General features: G+C 34.6%; 1 protein-coding gene across 6 annotated transcripts in view; it reads left to right on the forward strand.

Moving 5' to 3' along the window:
- The window catches only part of ABCB1 (ATP binding cassette subfamily B member 1), a 49547-nt gene that overhangs the window by 16675 nt on the left and 11104 nt on the right, over positions 1-21768 (forward strand). For all 6 annotated transcript variants that reach the window (XM_086858724.1, XM_086858732.1, XM_086858740.1 and 3 more), the window contains 16 exons: positions 2396-2456; positions 6107-6298; positions 6966-7137; positions 8264-8388; positions 9108-9279; positions 10873-10986; positions 11288-11398; positions 12458-12583; positions 12777-12980; positions 13347-13517; positions 14771-14932; positions 16511-16693; positions 17498-17644; positions 18037-18141; positions 19495-19572; positions 20983-21066. In XM_086858724.1, coding sequence (XP_086714850.1) covers positions 2396-2456; positions 6107-6298; positions 6966-7137; positions 8264-8388; positions 9108-9279; positions 10873-10986; positions 11288-11398; positions 12458-12583; positions 12777-12980; positions 13347-13517; positions 14771-14932; positions 16511-16693; positions 17498-17644; positions 18037-18141; positions 19495-19572; positions 20983-21066 — 2207 coding nt within the window. The remainder of the gene's footprint in view (positions 1-2395; positions 2457-6106; positions 6299-6965; positions 7138-8263; positions 8389-9107; positions 9280-10872; positions 10987-11287; positions 11399-12457; positions 12584-12776; positions 12981-13346; positions 13518-14770; positions 14933-16510; positions 16694-17497; positions 17645-18036; positions 18142-19494; positions 19573-20982; positions 21067-21768) is intronic.

The raw sequence follows: 21768 nt of genomic DNA on the forward strand, positions 1-21768 counted from the left end.
TTTCAGGGCAGCAAGGAACAAGGACAGCTTCCTATCTATAACTCTCACTAGCTTACTATCTAGAACCTTGGTAGAGCAGATTTGGAGCTCTTCAAGGACCTGCTTGGTAGAGTACCATGGGATAAAGTCTTTGAGGAAAGAGGGGCCAAGAAAGCTGGTTGATATTCAAGGATGACCTCCTTCAAGTTCAGTGATGAATTCCAACAAAGAAGTCAGGCAGAAACACCAGGAGGCCTTCATGGATGAACAAGGAGACAAACTCAGACACAAAAAGCAAGCCTGGAGAGGGTGGAAGCAAGGAAAGGTAGCTTGGAAGAAATACAAAATACCTGTCCAAGCAGCCAGGGATCAGGTTAGGAAAGCTGAAGCCCTGATAGAATGAAATCTGGCCAGGGATGTCAATGGCAACAAGAAAAGCTTCTATAGGTAGGTCAGTGATCAAAGGAAGATAAGAGAAAATGTGGGCCCTCTCCAGAAGGAAATGTAGGACCTGGTTACTTGAGATATGGAATAGGCTGAGGGACTCAATGATTTTTTGCCTCAGTCTTCACCAGAAAATGTTCCAGGCACACTGCCCAAGTCACTGAAGGGAAAGGCAGGGGCTGGGAGAACTGCCTGCTGTGGGAGAAGATCAGTTTTGAGAATATCTAAGGTGTCTGGAGGTGCACAAGTCCACAACACCTGATGAGATGCATCTGTGGGGCCTGAGGGAACTGGTGGAGGAAGTTGCTAAGCCACTGACCATTATATTTGAGATGTCATGGCAGTCTGATGAACTTCCCACTGACTGAAAAAGGGGGAAATATAACCATCATTTTTAAAAAGGGAAAAAGGAAGACCCAAGGAATTCCAGGCCAGTCAATCTCACCTCTGTGCCCAACAAGATCATAAAGCAGATCCTCTGGAAACTATGCTAAGGGACATGGAATATAAGGAGATGACTGATTATAACCAACATGACTGTTTTAAGGGCAAGTAATGCCTGACAAATTTGATGGCAACAGTTGGGTTACAGATTGGTGTGTAGGGAAGAGCTCGGACATCATCTGCCTGGTCTATCTGCAAAGCATTTGACACTGTCCCAATCAATATCTTTTTCACTAAACTGGAAAGACGTGAGTTTGACAGAGGGATCACTTGGTGGATAAGAAATTGGCTGGAGGGTCACACTCAAAGACTTGTCCAAGTGAAGACCAATGATGAGTGGAGTCTTCAAGGGTCAGTATTGGCACTTACAGTGTTTAACAACTTTGTCAATGACGTGGACAGTGGAATCAAGTGCACCCTCAGCAAGTTTGCCAATGACACCAAGCTGTGCAGTGCAGCTGACATGCTCAAGGGAAGGGATGCATCCAGATGGATCTAGACAGGCTGGAGAGGTGGGTCTCCTCCTGAACTTCAACAAGGCCAGGTGAAAGGTCCTGCATGTGGACTGTGGCAATCCCAAGCACAAATAGAGGCTGGGAGAAAAATGGTTCAAAAGCAACCCTGAGGAGAATGATTTGAAAGTGTTTGTTGACAAGAAGCTCAACATGAGCCAGCACTGTAGGCTTACCCCAAGAAGAAATATCATGGCTGCATCAAAAGAGTTGTGATCAGAAAATAGAGAGAGGTTATTCTGCTCTCTCTGCATCTCTCTGGAGTGCCGTGTCCAGCTCTGGGACCCCCCAGCATAAGGACACCTGTTGGAGTAAGTCCAAAGGAGGGCCATGAACATGATCAGAGGGCTGAAGCACCATCCTTATGAGAACAGGCTAAGCAAGTTGGTGCTGTTCACCCTGCAGAAGATTCCTGGGAGACCTTATAGCAGCCTTTCAGTACCTGTAATAGGGCTACAAGAGAGTAGGAGAGTGACTTTTTACAACAACCTGTAGTAACTGGATGATGGATAATGTCTTTGAACTGAAAGAGGGACAATTTAGATGAGATATCAGGAAGAAATTATTCACTGTGGGTATGATGAGAGAGTGGAACAAGTATCCCAGAGATGTTGTGGATGCCTGATCCCTGTAAGTGTTCAAGGCCAGCCTGGATGGGGCCCTGAGCAGCCTGATCTAGTGGAAGGTGTCCCTGTTCATGGTAGGGGGTTTAGAACTGGATGGACCCCTTAAGGTCCTTTCCATCCCAAACCATTCTGTTCTTCTATGTGTGTATGCTCAGGAAGACTTTTTAATCTCAAATTACAGTGGTGTAGTTTTGTAGTCAGTGGGGTTATGACTAACCCTGTATTAGTAACATTCATTCATGTACATGTTCAAAATTTCCTCCTTTCTTCCAAATCAACTTGATTCAAAAGGAGATATAGCAACTCCAGATATACTGAACAGCATACAGGAAAACTAATTTGTTAAGTTTTGCTCTATTAAAAGTATTTACTCTTCTCTTCCTTTCTAAGGAAACATTTCAATGAATATCACTTCAGATATGCTTGACAAGCTGGAAGAAGACATGACAAGGTAATCAAAAATTGATGTTTCCTCTTCTTTTCTAATGTAGCCACACATTTCTAGTCAAGCCATTCTTCTCCCAAGGATGTTTTCTGCACTTTAAACAACACAAAAACAATGATTAAATAATATATGTAACTAAAGATTGGCACAAGGGATTATTTGAGGCCCTGGGAAGATTCTTGAACATTCCCAGCTATTCCCAACAATTTCCCTGTAATCTCTTGCTCTGACCCAACCAGACACATTTCACAGGTGCTCTGTATCCCAGTGAAATCTACATTGCCTTCCTTCTTTCTTCTCTTCCTCTGAATATATAGAGAGTAATTGTTATGATAATAAATTATATTGATTATCATCTGTTGCTACCTTGAGCTGTGGTAATTCACTTGCAAAAAACAAATGAATTGTCAGATAGTACCTACTTTGCTGCCAAAGCATCAAGTGAAGTTAAATCACTCTCTACAGGTACCTGAAGGGAGATTGTAGAAAGATGGGGTTTGGTCTCTTCTCCCAACTAATAAACAACAGGACAAAATGAAATGGCCTCAGATTGTGGTATGGGAGGCTGGATGTTAGAAAAAATATCTTTGTGGAAAGGGCTGTCAAACGTTGGAACAGGATGACCAGGGAAGCAGTTGAGTGACCATCCCTGGAGGCATTTAAAAGATTTGTGGATGTGAGCCTGAGGGACATTTTTTAGTGATGGACTTAGCAGTGCTGAGTTAATGATTGCATTCAAATATCTTAAAGGTCTCTACCAACCTAAACAATTTTATAATTGTGTGAAATAATCTAGACTGTGGAAAATGCATATTTAGTTTATATGCTACCTTAAATCTGGAATTCTAGAGCTGGAAACAGCAGAAAACAATAGCCAGTAGGTGCTTTTGCTACAAAACTCCATAAAGAAAAGATCAAATGAGAAGAAACATAAGCTGCTAATAAATGTTTTGTTAAGAGGTTTTATTAACAGTTGTCCGTACACTTGGGTTTATGCAGGATGTCTAAAGCTTGTGTGTTTCTTGTATCACCTCAGTATTTTTCTTCAGGTTAAACTCTGTTCCTCACGAGATATTGAAAATTGTCTGAGGTACTCCTCAAAGCAATTGTCTTTTTTGAAGAGAAGGAGATAAGGCATTTTCTATAGTAACTCTTGCTGTTTTTTATCAAAGTGCATTATAATTTTGGGTAACAGTGGATTGTAAACTTATTTAGATTTAGTAGTTAATTTTTTGCAATTAAAAACCCATGACTATTTTCACCAAAAAACCCCAAACCAAAACATACTCAAACAACTCTTTACTATTGAATAAATGAACAAGTTAAGAAAAGGCTGTTCCTTAGAAATGAAGAACTTGGATGTAATGAGAATGAATTGACAGGGAATTGGAAATTATGCTTTATAGGAGAGTTTCTTGCTCCTGCAACATTTCTGTCAGTCTCTGACATGAATGTAAGTAATGTCTACAAACCTTCAGTGGAATACACCTGTTCCCAGTGATTTGAAAACAATTTTGAAGGCAGAATTGCAAATAATAATGCAAATAATAATAATGTGTGTGTATGGGTGAAGTCACCCTAACTATTCTATGCTTAGTAAATACTTGATGCCTAGTTGCACAACATTTTCAAAGTCTGTCTTGTGTTTATTCTAAAAGAACTTTAAAAATACTAACTAAAAACTGCTACATGTGAAATTTTAGAATTTGTTTTGTCCATTATTTAATTGGTGAGTGATCTCTCCCTGTCCTTATCTTGACCTACAAGCTTTGAATTATATTTTTGTCTTCTGAATCTACCTGAGGAAGGGAAATGGTAGTGTCCTCAGGGGGCACCTGGAATCCAGCCAGGGTCAAACCACCATAAATTAGCTCTGAAAGTACAAGCAAGAATAAAAAGCAGCCCTAGTTCTCTTTAGAAACAAATTGTTTACTAATAAATGTATTGCTAACAACACAGGAATAGGTGATCTCTTCCAAAGTTTCTAGATAGAGCCTTGAGTTGTTTCACTGGTGTTACAAAGCTCTTTGCACAAACTCCTTGTTTCTCTAGGAACGCCTGCCGTCAGGTCAAATAACGATAGAAACTGTTTGCAAGGACAGAGTTCTCACACAGGTGTGTGTTCAAGTACTGAACAATACATGTGGACTTAGTTGAGTTTGTTACTCAGTTTGCCTAAACTCCTACTATCTTCCAAAAGAAAAAGAACTATTAGTTTACAATACAATGTGCATTTACTCTCTGATAAGTTGCAGCAGTGAATTTACAGAATATATTTATCAGCATGGAATCTGGCAAAGATATAAATCCCTTTGGATACAATTTCTCAGTAAACAAAGTCCAAGCATAAATCAATTCTTTGAAGTTATGTAGCATCATAAAGTAATTGTCTAAAGTAATTACTACTGAATTTAGAATTGGTGTTCTTGGGTTAAGTTTAGAGGCTGGTTTTTTTGGTTGTGAAGTTTTAATGGAGCTGAAGGTGACAGAGGTTAATATTCAATTATCCAGCATTCTGTTAGGTATTAACCTGATTTTATTAAACAGTTTTGATTAAGTGAATTTCATAATGAGTATAGTTTCAAAGTCCCTAACTAAGCTGAATGATATTATAGCCACAAGAAAGATTGGAATAAAATTTGAGAAGTTTAATTTGTAAAGCCATTATCTCTTAGAGCAGAGCATTTGCACACAGATTCCTGTAATTTGCTTCATGTTAAACTTCTATAAAATCAGTATGCATAACTTAGTAAAAGAGTGAAGGTCACAAGAGTTCAGAAAAGCTTTTTCCTTATAGTTTACTTTTATGTAGCTACATTATTCTTATAGTTACAGGTAATATACATCATGAATATTTAATCATTGATTTTGGTTGTGTTTTACAAATGAAATCCATTAAGTTACTTTTTTTTTTTATTCAGTTCGGGTGTAAGTTCAATTATAAGTGATTCTGATGTCAATTCTTCATCAAATCAAAATTGATTTTATGCTTTTTTAAAAAGTTTAAAGCTGTGACTCAGATTTACTTCCAGTTTGAGAAATATTGTTGTTCACATACTCCTGGTTTGGATTTGACACCCTGCTCATAGCACAGGGCTGAATTAATGTAAAAATAAAATATCAGTTATGAATAAAAGAGCCAAAGAATTTCTGATCTAATGGTATTTGCTTTCAGTAGATGTACATATAGTAATGCTGTATTCTCAAATGAGGAAACACTTACTGCATCATGGATTGATTGATTGATTGATTGATTGATTGATTTACAGAGGCATATGATTTAAATGTGTGTATAATATAGATATATATGATTTGCTCTATGTGTGTTAAAAATACTAGGCAGTTTTTGGACATGACATATTTAAGTGAAAAGGGTATTGTATCAGAAATACAGTTCTAAAAGAATCTTATGAGAAAATACCTACTACTTTTTTAAGAAAAGATAATTCTGACATTAAGTGCTGTTCATGGAAAACCCAGCAAGTTTTACAGTGAAGTGTAAGTTTTAGTATAAGCATATAAACCCTAATTCAGGTCAAAAAGAAAAATTAAGCATCATGCTAAATTCACACTAGCAAGGTAATTAAACCAATTTTAACCTGATTTCAGAAAATCCTGCCTTTTTTTTTTTTTTTTTTTTTCTTTTTTTTTTACAGATATGCATACTACTATTCTGGAATAGCAGCTGGTGTTCTTCTTGCTGCTTATATTCAGACTTCGTTCTGGACCTTAGCAGCAGGTCGGCAAATAAAAAAAATTAGAGAAAAATTTTTTCATGCAATTATGAGGCAGGAAATTGGATGGTTTGATGTAAATGATGTGGGAGAACTTAACACTCGTCTTTTAGAGTAAGTATACCTTACTTACACTATACCTTCCTCAATGTTATTTTGTCTTGTTAAACATGCAGGACTTGGACATTTTTATTTTTAAATTAAATCATTTCAATGTGAGACAAAGTTTTCAAATTTCCTCATGGAGAGTATCAGGGACTGAATTTCTTATACTTCTGATACCGGACTGCCATAAAGATGTCAGAAAAGAATTTTTTCAAAGTTCCCTTGAACTCTGAGGATAACTAAAGCCCAGCCTATGGTACTACCTCCATGAAGAGAAAACTGTTCATTTCTGGGCACCCTGAGGACTGAAAAAGGTGCCCACTCAGCCCAGCAATGTGAATAGCTTTAACTGCATAACGTTGTCTACAAGAAAGCCTTTATCTTTTATTTCCAATAGCTCAAACAGATCAAAAATTTGGAATTAAGAAAGTGAGTTTAGTTTTGCACTACAGAAAGAATTTCAACTTTTTCAGGCAGAAGCAGGTTTATAGCATTACAGTTTCACAAGAAATGCAAAATTTTCCTTTCCCACACTACATAATGCTTTACCTTGAAGAAAACTGTTATTTGGAGCAGCAATTGAATAATGAAGATTGTATTCCTCATGTAACAAAACTAGAAACCTTCCTTGTGCTTTCTAGGTTTTTTTCCTCTCTGTATGCAATTTGTTTTTCAGTGATGTCTCCAAGATTAATGATGGAATAGGTGACAAGATTGGACTGCTTGTTCAAGCACTAACAACATTTGTGACAGGATTTATTGTTGGTCTCATAAGAGGGTGGAAATTAACCCTTGTAATACTAGCAGTTAGTCCTGTCCTGGGACTTTCAGCAGCCCTTTGGGCAAAGGTAAGTTAATATATGTACAGTGTCCGTTTATATATTAATGGCAGGTAATGAAATAAATATGCATAACTGTAAGTCTTAGTATTAGAATGTGTTGCTTAGGGCAATTATAACTTTGATAACACTTATGTATATAAGCTCTTAGGTGAACTATGTATCAGTACCCTCTAATTCAAGTCAGATGGAGCTCTGAGCAACCTGGTCTAGTGGAAGGTGTCCCTGCCCATGGCAAGGCAGTTGGAACTAGATACCTTTAAGATCCCTTTGAAGATCATTCTACAATTCAAGAATTCTATGTAATTTGAATATTATAATTCCCATAGTTTGGGAAGACTTGTTTGATTTGAAGCTGTTTCTACTACTATAGCACATACAGAGAAGGAAGCAAGACATATGTGTAGAATTCACACCTGTAACTCCTCAACTTACATCTGTATAAGTACTTTTTCTCTTGAAAAGAATAATTGTGCTTCCTGGAAAATAAGAGAATAAATTAGAAAAAAACCTTTGTCTCAGACACAGAGTTTTTTTCATAATTGTTAACAGATTTGGTAAGAAATTCTATACAGACCCAGATGAGAGAAAGACCAAATTTCCATGGGACTATAGTGACTTGTATTTTTTAAGTCTTTAGATTTTTATGGTATTTTATTTCCCTTATACTTCAAAGATCATGAAAGCTTTCACTGTCTGGAGTGGGTATATTGCAGAAAAGTTAGGATTAGAGACACATGTGCCATGTATGTCAACTGGCTGAGTCTTCAGAGACTGTGGCCACATCTTTACAGTCTAAGCTATAGGGCCCTCTTCTAAGGTAGCCAGAGATGAGAACGAGCTAAGGAGGTCTGCGAGGGGAGAGCTGCACCAGCTGGCTAAGTACTCTTCTTATCTCTTGCACTGGGTGAAAGCAGAGTGGAAAGTCCAGGCCTTAGTTGTTTACAATGTGGAATGTGGAATTATTTGATTGAATTCACAGCATATTTTAGAATTTGAATGTTGGACATTCTGCACCCATGCCTAATATGGTAAAAAGGCTTCATATTGGAAGATACTAACTGTGATAAAAGCCATTATGAGTGCTCGAGCTTATTCTGGTTTTTGTATGTCAAAATATTTGATTCTGTATTAGGTTCTCTCTGCTTTCACTGACAAAGAACAAGCTGCATATGCAAAAGCAGGTGCTGTTGCAGAAGAAGTTCTGGCAGCCATCCGTACTGTAATAGCTTTTGGAGGACAGGAAAAAGAAATTAAAAGGTAAGAGCAATATTTGCTTTCATCAGTGGATTTTAAAATATTCACTTCAAATGGTTTGAAGTTTTCTTGGATATTTTCTCTTGAAAGTCTTGTGCTTTCTGCATTTTTAGTTAATAGGAGATTGTTAGAGACTGTTACAAGGTTTACTACATGATGAAACACAAACAGTTATTTTTCTAGAGTTCATATGTTGTCTCTGCATTAAAAGGTATGCAAGCTACTTCAAATACCGTACTGTGAGCACTTTAGACAAAAGAAGACCCTGCCCTGTGAAGAGATGATTATATCCTTGGTAATCTAAATTGATTACTCAGTAGTTGTGAAGGTGCCAATGAACAGTATTTCTATTTCCACTATACTGTAAAATAAAAATCTTGTGATATATTTTAACCTTTTATCTTGAGTGGCTCACAATCAAAGTTCACTGATCTGCAGGTTATTTAAGCAACTTAAATGCCAATCCCTGACCTGCAATGCCCTTTTATTTCTATATACCAAGCTGACTAATGTCATTAGTCATTTTGTTAAATGGCACTTTTAGGGGTTATCTTAGAAAGTCCATGCCCGACTATACATTTATACAGTCTTAGGGTTAGATATTTTATGTACCTAACTGCTGTACTTTATAAACATTCTTTTTCTAACCCATCCACAGAGTTCTTGTGGTGTCTGTCATGGTACAAGAGTGGGTCTATTTTGAACTTCTATCTTTCTTCCAGATACCACAAAAATCTAGAAGATGCTAAACGGATTGGAATAAGAAAGGCTATTACAGCTAATATTTCTATGGGTGCTGCTTTCTTACTGATATATGCATCATATGCACTGGCATTCTGGTATGGAACTACTTTGATTTTAACTGATGATTACACTATTGGCAAAGTTCTTACAGTAAGTATTAATGAGTAAATTCTCAGTCATAGTAAGAAATAATAAAGAACAAACATTAAAGTGTGTAATGATAATTATGTCCCAAAATTGGCAAAATAGCATCCCTTCTTAACAAAAAGATTCTCACCACGAAAGCCTACATGTTGTTTCTATAAGATCTCAAAATCTATATGAACCCAAATAAAATATATATGATTTCCAGCTGTTCATATATATTTTCTAATTTTCATAAGATCAGACTGATACAGAAACAGTTAAATCAAAAACTGAAGTACAATACCCTTTCTAGTTGCTATTTGCTTTCCAAGGGCTGAATATATTTTCAGGATGAAGAAACAAATAACTGGTTTTTAGCTGTTGTGCAGTCTAAGTAGGTAGTTTTCTTACTGTATTGCTTGTGTTTGCATCATGAAAGCTTGGAATCAGTTCTCAGTATTTTTAGAAATTGTGGGGGATAAAAATATACTTGTGACTAGAAAATATGTCACCATCTAACTGAAGGCCATAACACTTAAGTCATAACTTAAATTCTTCTCTTGATGTGGAAACCATTCTGATTTTGTATGGATTATGAAATAAACAGGGTATGGGGTAAGAATAACTTGCTAACCATGATGAAGCCTGGCCAGGTGACTATATGCATATATTTATATATTTTTTTAAACTACCCGTTTCATTTATGAATCACTGCAGTTTGTGAAAAATGTCTCTCATATGTGTTTTTGACTCTTTTGAACCTTTAGTACAGGTTGGCATATGGAATTTCTCAGTGAAGTTCATGACCTTATGTGTAATTTATTCAGTTCAAAGTATTTGCAATTTTTATTGCAAGTTGTCTGTGTTGTAGCTCACTAAATGATGTTTTTACAACATTATTTTCACATTTATCATGTGCAAAATCTGTGAATAACCCCTGTTCAAGATGGTGGGTGTGACTGACTTTGCTCTGACTGCTATCTCTGATCTCTGAGCAGTGTGCTTTAATTGCTTTTGTTTTGATACTAACTGAAAGCAATAAACTGTGCTATTATGAGAAAAAATATTAATTTTTTCTTCTGCTGCTGTTTCTTGTTTTCTTGCACTTCACTCTTATTGAAGCAGGGGATCCTTTATTACTTTGTGATGAAGAACTTGGGTTTCTATGCCTCTATTTCACTATCTTTTTGAAAGCAGAATGATAGTGTTTTGCGTATCACTTGTTGTTCCATTGAAGATATGTAATACACTTTCTGGTCTTTGGCGAACGAGTAAATTAGTTCAATAAATCCTGAGACATCAAGCTCAAGTCTAAATTTTTTGTGATAGATTTTACAGGTCTGAGTCTTTTTTTCACTTTTTCTAAATATATTTGCAAAATTAATGTTGTACAGTAGTACTTCAGTTCTCATCTGAACTGTAAAAAAGCCTGTTTCTTAATGTTTTTCTCTGTTTAAGAGAAAACTTTTCAGTTTTACTTTAATTCTAGATTCCTTAAACTTCTGTTAACAGACATGGAACCTCCTTACCCAAAAATATCTAATGTAAATAAATAAAGAAATAAAATTTTCTGCTTAAATAAGAATGAATACATGGCTCTGTAAACATTTCTTTCAGGTCTTTTTCTCTGTATTGATTGGAGCTTTCAGTATTGGACAGACTGCTCCAAGCATAGAGGCATTTGCTAGTGCAAGAGGAGCTGCCTATACAGTCTTTAATATAATAGACAATGTGAGTATCTTTGCCCTCATTATCATTTCAAAGCTTCTTTTTAAGATAAGAGACCCTGCTTTTTAAAGACAGGAACTAAATTCACACAAAAGCTTAATGGAAAAATTTTAAAAGTATTCTTGCATGAGCATATCATCAATGTAGCAGTGAAGGAGCAAAACATCGTGCAATTTAGATATTTCAGAAATCTCACCTAAATTACTTAAAAAACACGTTTAATAATTCTGCAGAATAATGGTGCACTCAAGGACTTCCTTATGAAAAAAGCATTGGTTTTGGTTTTGTATTTTATTTTGCACAGGAACCTCAAATTGACAGCTATTCAGAGACAGGTTACAAACCAGACCACATAAAAGGGAACTTGGAATTCAAAAATGTTTACTTCAATTATCCATCCAGACCAGATGTTGAGGTACTGTAACTGAAACTTTATATATGTATTACAATTGAACATATGGATCATGTGTTGAAAAAAAAAATAATAAAAATGTCACATAAATTAACTTTTGTTGGAAGTTAACAATTTCAGGTTGATTCGCTAATTTATATAAAACTACCTTGTCATCACTGTGATTTTAGCTAGGTTTATTTCCGCCTTAGGTAAATATGTTAAGTTTCCTGAGTAATTTTTGTCTAAAGCTCTAGTTAATGTGGCTGTGCAAAAAATCATAAATATATATTTCTATCAGAATCTAAATTTACAATCCTAACTCAAATGTTTGTGTATACTATTAATAATGAGATAGTAAGTTTTAAAATAATTGCAGTGCAGCTCTGTTATGTCTGTGTCTGAACCAGAAAAAAATTAAAGCAAGTCCAACAATGACTTGCTGTGTATCAAATAGAGGTCAGAATATGTATTTGTCTAGACAGAAAATAAGTTTCCTTTTTAAAGCACTGTCATATATTCAGAATCTTAATGCAGTAATGATAGACGACATATCAATGATTCCTGAAAATATTTCCATGGAGAGTGTCTTTGCACTATGTAACTATTTCCTTCCTTACCTTGAAGAAAATCACTGACCTTGATAAAGTGACTTTTCTTACTTTTGATAGCCAGAAAGGAAATAAACTCAGCTTTTAGCCATGACTTTTCCGTAGCTTCCCTGTAGTCTGTATGGTGCATTAAAGAAAAAGATAAGGCAACATAATACAGAAATTTTGCATCATATTGTTTCTATACTATACTTTAGTTATGAGTAGTAATATTATTATTATTATTATTTCATATGAACTGGTTCATGAGACAGATAATGAAGTGTGTTGTACAATAAATTGATACTGAATCAATTGCGATGTAATTATAAGGAAAATTAAGCTGAAGTAATCAGTTATCCAAAATTTAAACCCTCATGCTTATAAAATATATTTTTACCAGATTCTGCTAGAAATATGAAGGTTATTTTGTTCTAGCCTTTCAAATTTACCTTGACATTTCCAAATACTGTTCCAACCTTCTTGTGGACAGATACTGAAGGGCTTGAATCTCAAGATTAATTCTGGCCAGACAGTGGCCCTGGTTGGTGGCAGTGGCTGTGGGAAAAGTACAACTGTTCAGCTCATCCAGAGATTTTATGATCCCAAGGAAGGCACGGTAAGACACCTCAAGTGAGGTAACTTCTCTGCATGTCACACATGTTGAAAGCCTAGTTCCAGCCTCACTGCTCTTGTCAATTTTCCAATGACATGGTGAAGTCTCCCCTAAAATGTCACATGCTGCCATGGAGAGAGAGGTTCCTTGACCAGAACATGTAGTAAACAACTTTTGTCTGCTCCCTTTTGTTTAGGTTACCATTGATGGGCAGGATATTAAGACCTTAAACGTAAGGTATCTGCGGGAGGTTATTGGTGTGGTGAATCAGGAGCCCGTGCTCTTTGCCACTACTATTGCAGAAAATATTCGTTATGGCCGTGAGGATGTCACCATGGAGGAGATTGAAAAAGCCACCAAGGAGGCAAATGCTTATGACTTCATCATGAAGCTGCCCAAAGTAAGCAGATCAGCTCCCATGCTGAAATAATTTCTTCTAAACGTTCTTGTGCTAAATAGTTCCTCAAAAGGAGTGCTTGTTAAGATAGGAAGCTATCCCTGGACCTGTGAATATAAAGAGCTATGCAGAGCTTCCTCATAACTCTTGAGAATAATGTTAATTTTATATCTTCAGGTGATGATTTGGCTGTCATTTGAAGAACTACTAGAATTCCAGGAACACAAATGATAATGTCAGGTTTATCAAAGTAGGTATCTATTTTTTTAGGGAAAGGAGAAGACGTTATTGGCATTTCTCGCATAATTGACATCTTTAGTGGAAGGACTGTGCCACTGAGTGTTTTCAATACACGTATTTGTCTTGTAGAAGTTTGAAACTGTGGTTGGAGAAAGAGGGGCACAGCTCAGTGGAGGCCAGAAGCAAAGAATAGCAATTGCCCGAGCTCTGGTTCGCAATCCTAAAATTCTTCTGCTTGATGAGGCAACATCAGCTTTGGATACTGAGAGTGAATCAGTTGTGCAGGCAGCACTGGACAAGGTCAGTAGTGTTTTAAAATGAAGCTTCTAAGCAGGAGCCTAATATTCATTTATTTCCTGGACTTTTGTTGAAAATAGAGACACAGAAAACCAGAAAATATAAACTTTGATTTGGCAAATATTCTTTGTACAGAGAATTTTTGAGCTCCTGCACATATTAGAGGGAGATATCTTATTTTAAATTTGAAGATGGATCATATTTTCTGCATTATTAAGCTTAAACCAACTTTTTTATAGCTGTAAGTACCATCCTCATCCATTATCTCTCTTAGTGCCATTCATGTTGTTGTCAGTCACCTGTCCTTGTTGAGCTTCATGAGGTTCTCCTGGGCCTGCTCCTCAGGCCAGTCTGAGACCTTCTGAATGCCATCCCTTCTCTCGAGTGAATAAACTGCACTGCTCAGCTTGATGTCACCTGCAAACTTGCTGAGTGTGCACTCAATCCCATTTATCAGTATCAGTGATGAAGGTACTGAATTGTAGGGGTCCTGGGGTGGACCTCTAGAGGGACATCACTGAAGATGAACCCCTTCTGGGTTCCAACAGAATTCTACTGCTTGGGATCATTATTTTGATTATTTAAATTAAAATTTCTTTGATCACTTTAAAACAGCCTCATAATTAAAATGACAAGCTGTGATGTTTGAAACATTAAGTGTATTATGCTTATAAATATTCAAAGAAAGGTACTCAGTTGGAATACAATTCACATGAAATTGTAGGGAATTTTGTTTTTATTGTAGTCACTTGAATTAGCAATGACTTAGATCTTAAAACACTGATATCTTTAAAAGTGAGTGTAAAATATTTTCTAATGTTTCTGAGTATAAATTCTCCATGGATTTTAAGGTTTAAGTGGACAAGTATGGGTTAAATATAAAAAATTCAATTTTAAAAACCTCTATCTAAAAAATCTCTAAATCTCTAATAAAAATATCTCTAAAAATAATTTAAAAAATTTTAGGGCTTGTAACATTCTAAAATTTTATATATTGAGATTTTTATTTAGATATTTTTGATCAAAATTTGATGTATTTATGTGCCACAGTGAAAGATGTTCTCTAATATTAAATTTCAAGCTTTAAATTACATTTCTGTTTTAAGGAACTCACTGAAATATGTTTTTAATTTCTTTTTAAGTTATATTTTTCTGTGAACCATTTTAATGTTTCTTTTAGGTCCTATTCAACTCTGCTATGAAGATGAACAGTTTTTGCATTTACTTATAAATACACTAAATTTTGCTATTTTCAGGCAAGGGAAGGGCGCACCACGGTCGTGGTTGCTCATCGACTGTCAACAGTCCGAAATGCAGATTTGATAGCTGTGTTCGAAGGTGGAGTTATCACAGAGCAAGGGAATCATGCTAAATTGCTTGAGAGAAAGGGAATCTACCACAAACTTGTTAACATGCAGGTATTTTTGTCTCTAGCTGTTGCCTCGTTTTCTTTTATTTTTTTTCCCGCACCCATATTAATTTTAGCAGAATTATAAGAAATTATTATATGCAGCATATTTTGATAACAGCAAAAAACTCATGTACTTTGAAAGAAGAGCAATAATTTGAGAGAGACCACTAGTTTTGGTACAAGACCTGTAAACCCAGATTGTAAGCAAGATCTGTAAACCCAGAATAGTACATTTTTAATCTGCTAGATATTTAAACTTAAAAGATTCTTTTATGTTTTCCTTTTATGCAGTTAATGTATTACAGATAACAACTATTTCATTGCTTGTTCTTAGTCTGATAAAATACAGTAGCTGACACTGGAGGAGTAGAACATGTATATTTTAAGCTGTTTAGTTATAATCCTTCATCCTTCATTCCTTTCTAAAAAAAAATAACAAAGTGTTGGAATAGAAGAAAAAGAAAAATAGTTCAGCTATACCAAGAGCAAAAATATGTTCTTAAATTATATAGACAGAAAAAAAGAGATTGCAAATTATAATAAACTTCTGAAATGTATTAGTTATTAAAGGAAGACCAGGGTTATTTGATACTTACATCCTAATGTCCCATTTAACCATTAGGTTATAGCGGATTTTCAGTGTAGCCTTTGTTTTACTGCATAAGCACTATGTCCATTGAAGAAACTGAAACTGCCTTCTCAGTATGTTAGACTGAAGAAGTTAACCAGACCAATTAAAATATTTCTTCATTGGAGAATGCATTTGGTTACCTTAGATTCAAAGTAACTTTGTATCCAGGTAAATATGAATATGGGGAAAATGAGGAAATATAAAATGGAAAGAAAATTTTAAAACAATAAAAAAAAGAAAATAAAAAATTGAAAGCAAGTAAAAAGACATATTTTTATTGGTTGTACAAAAAGCAGTAAGAAATAAAAAAAATTCTGGAGAAAACTAAGCACAAGTCGAAGGCAACTTTGAATCCAGTTGCTATCAAATCACTCTGGGGTGGCTAGAAATTTATTTATTCTCTCAAAGAGAATGGCAAAAGTACCACCAAGGGTAATGCTCTTTTCCAGGATGCTCTAATTTTTCAGCCAGAATCTCCTTGACTTGTTTCATGCTGAACTTCTTTATTCCGTTTAAAGTCTAGAATTGTCAAGTGTATTCTGCAGTAAAGGTGGTTTATCACTTAAAACTTCAAGGTTTTACCACTTCATAAATAAACTTTATATCCCCCAATAACTCATTCTAACAGATCCCAAGAGGAGTGCAAAGGATCACCCTCAGTTTAGAACTTTTTGTTTAATTCATTAAAAAAAAGAGCAGCTACTCTCAGTCCGCTATCCTCCACTTACTTTAATAATTTTCATGAGAGATGCAAAACTCATATATGACTAAAGCTCTGAAGATAGAGCTCTAATAAACATTATACAGATTTTCGTATCTCCTTGAGGTATTATATGTTGTTTCCCCCATATCTCTTTCAACTGAAACAAAGTTATTTTAATTACCTCTTAATTTTGAAAGTTTGAAGTAATATATGCATATTAAATCTTAGCATCAGGTTCTTCCCACTTTTAGGCAATAGAAGCTGAAGTTCCATCATCAGAAAACTATGAGAATGTACATAGTGTCAAAAACAATGAATCTCAACCAGAATCTGAAGAATCCTTAACTAAAGGATTGAGAAGACAGTCAACTCGGAGAAGCATGAAAAAGCCAGGAGAGCAAAATGATAGTCCTGATGAGGAAAAAGCTTCACCTGTAAGTATCTTTGCAGAGTTGTTAGTGAGCTTGATTCCTTCAAACAAAGTTTGTTAAATTCATTTTCCTGCTGAAAAAAGATACAAGAAGAAGGAGGCATTTGACAGGGATGAAGAAGACATGAGAATTTTTAAATACTAAATAGCCTTTGACTGATAATATTCATAAAGTGCTTTTTTAGTCTTAACATAAATGATAATAGAAATAAAAGGTTAATTTAAAAATATAAAACAAAGATAATGAGTTCATTATTGAAAATAAATTTCCTTTGAAAGAAATGTACTTACATATATTTATATACCTTACAAATATAGCCTATATGGGTTAAACATTCATTTTTGAATGAGAAACAAAATATTTAGCCCGAAATAACAACTCTTAAAACAAAACTTGCCACCCCTCCCCAAAATATTGTTGCATTCATATTTACAGCAATTATCTTGCTGTTATACGTTGTTTAATGAACAATTACTTGAATTAATCAAGCCATGGATTACACACAGAAATATGCCCAGAATGAGTAGTTCAGTCATTACTGACCAATACCAAAATATTCACCAACAAATATTGTATGGATAAACTAATACGAAAGAACAAGAACTGTAGCTATAGTGTACAGATCATCCTTCCTTGTGTTAGAACAACCAAAAAAAACTACAATCATTTATTCATTTATTAAAAACTATACATTTTTGCTTCCCCTGAATAGATTCTGGAAATAGGAAATTGATTATTAATTTCTCCTTTTTTCTGTATTTCTCCAAATACATTCATGTTTGTCCTAACACAATTCACGTTCTTTAGGCTGAAGAGCTACCTCCAGCTTCATTTCTGAAAATTATGAAGTTGAATAAGACTGAATGGCCATACTTTGTAGCTGGAATCTTTTGTGCAATTATCAATGGAGCTTTACAACCTGCATTTGCAGTCATATTTTCCGAAATTATAGGGGTAAGTTGGAGTAAAATAAGCAAAAAGCTATAAGCCCACAAAATTTATTGCTAAGAAAAGTAAGTTAAAAACAATCACTGCACAGTGAAGCTGAAGAGTGGATGAAGCATTCTTGCAAATATCTGAAAAATTTTATGACATTTACAAAATTGTAAATGCCATACAATTTCAGTTTGTATGACATGATCATATGTATTTCAGGTTGTAGCGAGATGCTAAAAGTCCTACTACAATTTGAAATATGCTTGTTATACATTAAATATTATGTAACATATGGTGAAATTTCATATGAATAAAATTGACTACCAAAAAAAAGTCACTGAGAAATATGAGAGTATTTTAGATTGTTAGTTAATTTTATAAAAAAAATTGTTTCAAATTTTATTTTATAGATTTTTACAGAGACTGACAAGGACATCTTAAGAAAACAGAGCAACTTATATTCACTGCTGTTTTTAGTACTTGGGATCATTTCCTTTTTTACTTTCTTTTTTCAGGTATGTTTTATTATTTTAACCTTATTATAACTGCTCAGCATGTTTTAGAAACCAAAAATCAGAAACCGAAATATACTAAAAATTTTCATCTTCATAATACATCTCCAACTCAAACCAGAATCTGTATTTTTGATTCTGGATGTGTCTCGTGCTGAAACTTTTTTGACCTAGAGCTGTTTGCATTTATGAGTCTTTCGAACCTATTCAGATCTCTTAACTTCAGAAATTCCCATCTTGTTCATCAGTCAGTTGCTTCTCAGCACAAAACTCTGGATCTTCTCACTCTTTTTCCATTGCCAAGTAACAGGCAACCTCTCCTGCCCTTACATTCTACCACCCCACTTCTCCCTCTCAAGCCTTCCTATTTGAATCTGTTAGTATTTGAAAATCTAATAATCTCCTGCCTTTGTTCTCAATTTTTCTTCTATTATATTTTAATATAAATATTATTAATATTAGTATTTTATATTAACATTAATATACAAGTAATATATTATTAATAAAATATTCTATAATATTTTAATATTTCTCCTGTGGGAGTCCCCAAAGTCTCCCAGGCCCAGTTTGTTAGGTAACATTCATCACACTGATATTCAGTTTCTCCTGCTGAAATACTAAAGGTTGTACCTGCTACAACTGTGCCACTTAAAAAGGAAAAAAAATAGTAATCATAATAAATATTTTCATATGTAGTCCGGTTTATAATTTAGGAATATATTGGTATAGTTTTACCTGTTAAAAGAGCTCACAGAGTGAAATAATAACATGCTTGGGACAGCAGCATGAACAGTCTCTTGCAGAAACTTGGCTTGTTTATGGAATTGTCTTGTTGCACAAGCAAAAAAGGCCTTGAGTACAGAAGGCTGAGTAGTTCAGGGCTGTGATAGGTTTGATCAGTTTATAAATGTTCAGATAATGTTTTAAATTTGACTGATGCATTTGACTTCAATGAACCCAGGTTGCCTTACAAAGTCTTTAGTCTAAAACGAATGACCTAAATGCTACTTGTTTAAATCTGACTTAGGTTGACTCAGACAAATGAAGTCAAAGGATTGATTAGTGACCTTCTCCTTAAAGCATGCTGGTGAAACAAATCTTCAAAATATTGCTATGCTCCTGTATTTTTTTCAGAAATCTGAAATTTGAATTTGAATGAATATTTGAATGCCTATAGAACCTACTAGAACCTACTAGAATTTGTGTATATTAAATCTGGTTTTACATTTACTTGCTGCAAAAAGGACTGCAATATTTTTTTACTTTGACATTGTAGAGGCAATTTATATAAAATATTTATTGAATAAATACAAACAGTGTAATACTATACTAAGCATTGTACTTTTTCTCAAACAGGGTTTCACATTTGGCAAAGCTGGAGAAATTCTTACAATGAGGCTTCGATTCATGGCATTTAAAGCAATGCTTAGACAGGTAAAGATAATAAATATTTTGATTTCCAGTGTTAAAAATAATTGATGGTATTAGTATAAAATAACTGTATTCTGCATCACTCTATCATACAGAAAAGATTGTTTAAAACAGACTAGAAACCAATTTGATTAGTTTCATGTGGCTATGCCAAGTGTCCTTAGAAGGAGAGTCTTAAATCAATACAAGAGCTTTTTATGCTCTCCTTGCAAAGACTTGGTTTTACAGCCAAGTTACAAGGGCCTGACAAGTTGATTTGTACCAGCGGTGTCCCATTATCTGTTCATTTTCCTGCTTTTCTTTCTTTATGCCCTTTCTCCCCTAAAGAAATGCAACACAACTTACACTGTAACTCTTAGTTCAAATGTCTGATTTAAATTGTGGTATGTACAGACACGTGTTTTTTTTAAATTAATTGAAAGTCTGTCCAAGTCCCTGAATCTATAATTGTTGTTTGTTAATCCAATAATATCAAATGTGTATTGAAAAGTAAAACCACTTCCAGAGAGTTAAAATATAAATAGAATGTAATGTTGTGAAGTAATTTTAAATTTACCTTAATTTTGCATAATTTCAGGATCAGTATTTTAGATTTTAAAATACAAAATGTGATAGTTACAGGGTTTTAAGTCTTGCACATAAAGCTATATGTAGACACAGAATTTGTGACAATAGTCATGTGAACGTGACTATTTTCAATGTGGCAGAAAACTGTTGTAGTCTAAAATATTATGATTTATAGATCAGACATATTAAAAATCTAATGAAAAGGCAATCTTACAATTGAGTCATGAGATCACAAATGCCTGTAATACATTACCAGGACTTCATTCAATGCATATCACACATCACAGTTTAAATCAGATATTTGGTAACATGGTGAATAAATCATAAACTGTGTACCTGATCCCAACAATTAACTTTGATCAGATGGACTAGTTTGGTTTCTCTTTTGATTGAGTTTGGGGGTTTTTTTTGTTGTTGTTGGTTTGTTGGTGTCTCATAGCTTCCAAATAAGCCTCTTCAATATGGGAAGAAACAAAGTAAGGGATATTTAATTTTTAAACTGAAAATGCTTTACACTTAACCCCTCCCCAAAGAGCTTTGCAGCCATGAGGGAGTGTGACCGAAGAGTCCTCTCTTCCACGGGGATTCAGTCAAGGAGCAGCAGTGAGGGAGGGTAAATCCTGCTTTTGGAAATCTCCCAGCTTCTCCCCTTACCTCTCAACAGTGACAATGAATGCATCAATGATTCACAAGATTACACTTCTTTCTAAATGTATTTAATGTGCAATGGCAGAATTAAACTTATTTAAATACATAAAACTGACACACTGCCACATACCAGCTTTTCTTAGCAGCTTATTTGAAATGTCCAAAAACTGGTCTTATAAATAATTTTCCTTACTATAGGATATGGGCTGGTTTGATAATCCTAAAAATAGCACTGGAGCATTAACTACAAGACTTGCCAATGATGCCTCTCAAGTGAAAGGAGTAAGTAAAATTTTGGGTTGGAAGTTTTCATATTTGGTTTAGCATATAATGACATTACAGCTTGGGTTGGACTGGCTGGATAAGAGTGTTGATTTTGACAACTAAAATATACTATAAAACAATAGCTGGTAGAGAATACATCAATCCACTTTATGAAAATTATGCTAATGTATGTCTATAGACTGAGTTCCAAATAAATATTTTCTAAAGTTTACTATTGTGCTGTATTGTGAGCTTCATGATTAAATAAATTTATTGGGAATTTCTTACCTAAGAAGTATTTTTAAAGAGGTCTTGTTCACCTAAAGAGAAGCAACTAAAATTATTCAGTTTATGATCTCCTGCAATTTTTTTGGTTGTGCACATTTCTTATTTTAAAAATAAAGCACTGAGAGCAATTGGCTTAATTTTCTCTGTTACTGCTTGGAGATTCTTTTAAAGTAAATTATTTACTTTCAGGGGTCTGTAATATCAAGCTAAAGTACACTGAGTGCAATTATTTGAGTATGCTTAAATAAATTTTTACTGCTATATGCTGAACTGAACTGCTTCTGAACTGTAGAATTCTGAAGTATCTTTGGCTTTATTTCCATGGGAAAAGTTAAATATTTAATTTTCTTCTTCATTGGGCTCTGTGTGATGACTTGTAAAGCTAGCTCTGTGATCTAGAAAAAATGTCAAATTTTAATGTTTAGATTTTGT

This window comes from Cyanistes caeruleus, chromosome 1 (genome assembly GCF_971803275.1).
Source record: "Cyanistes caeruleus chromosome 1, bCyaCae1.hap1.1, whole genome shotgun sequence".
NCBI lineage: Eukaryota > Metazoa > Chordata > Aves > Passeriformes > Paridae > Cyanistes > Cyanistes caeruleus.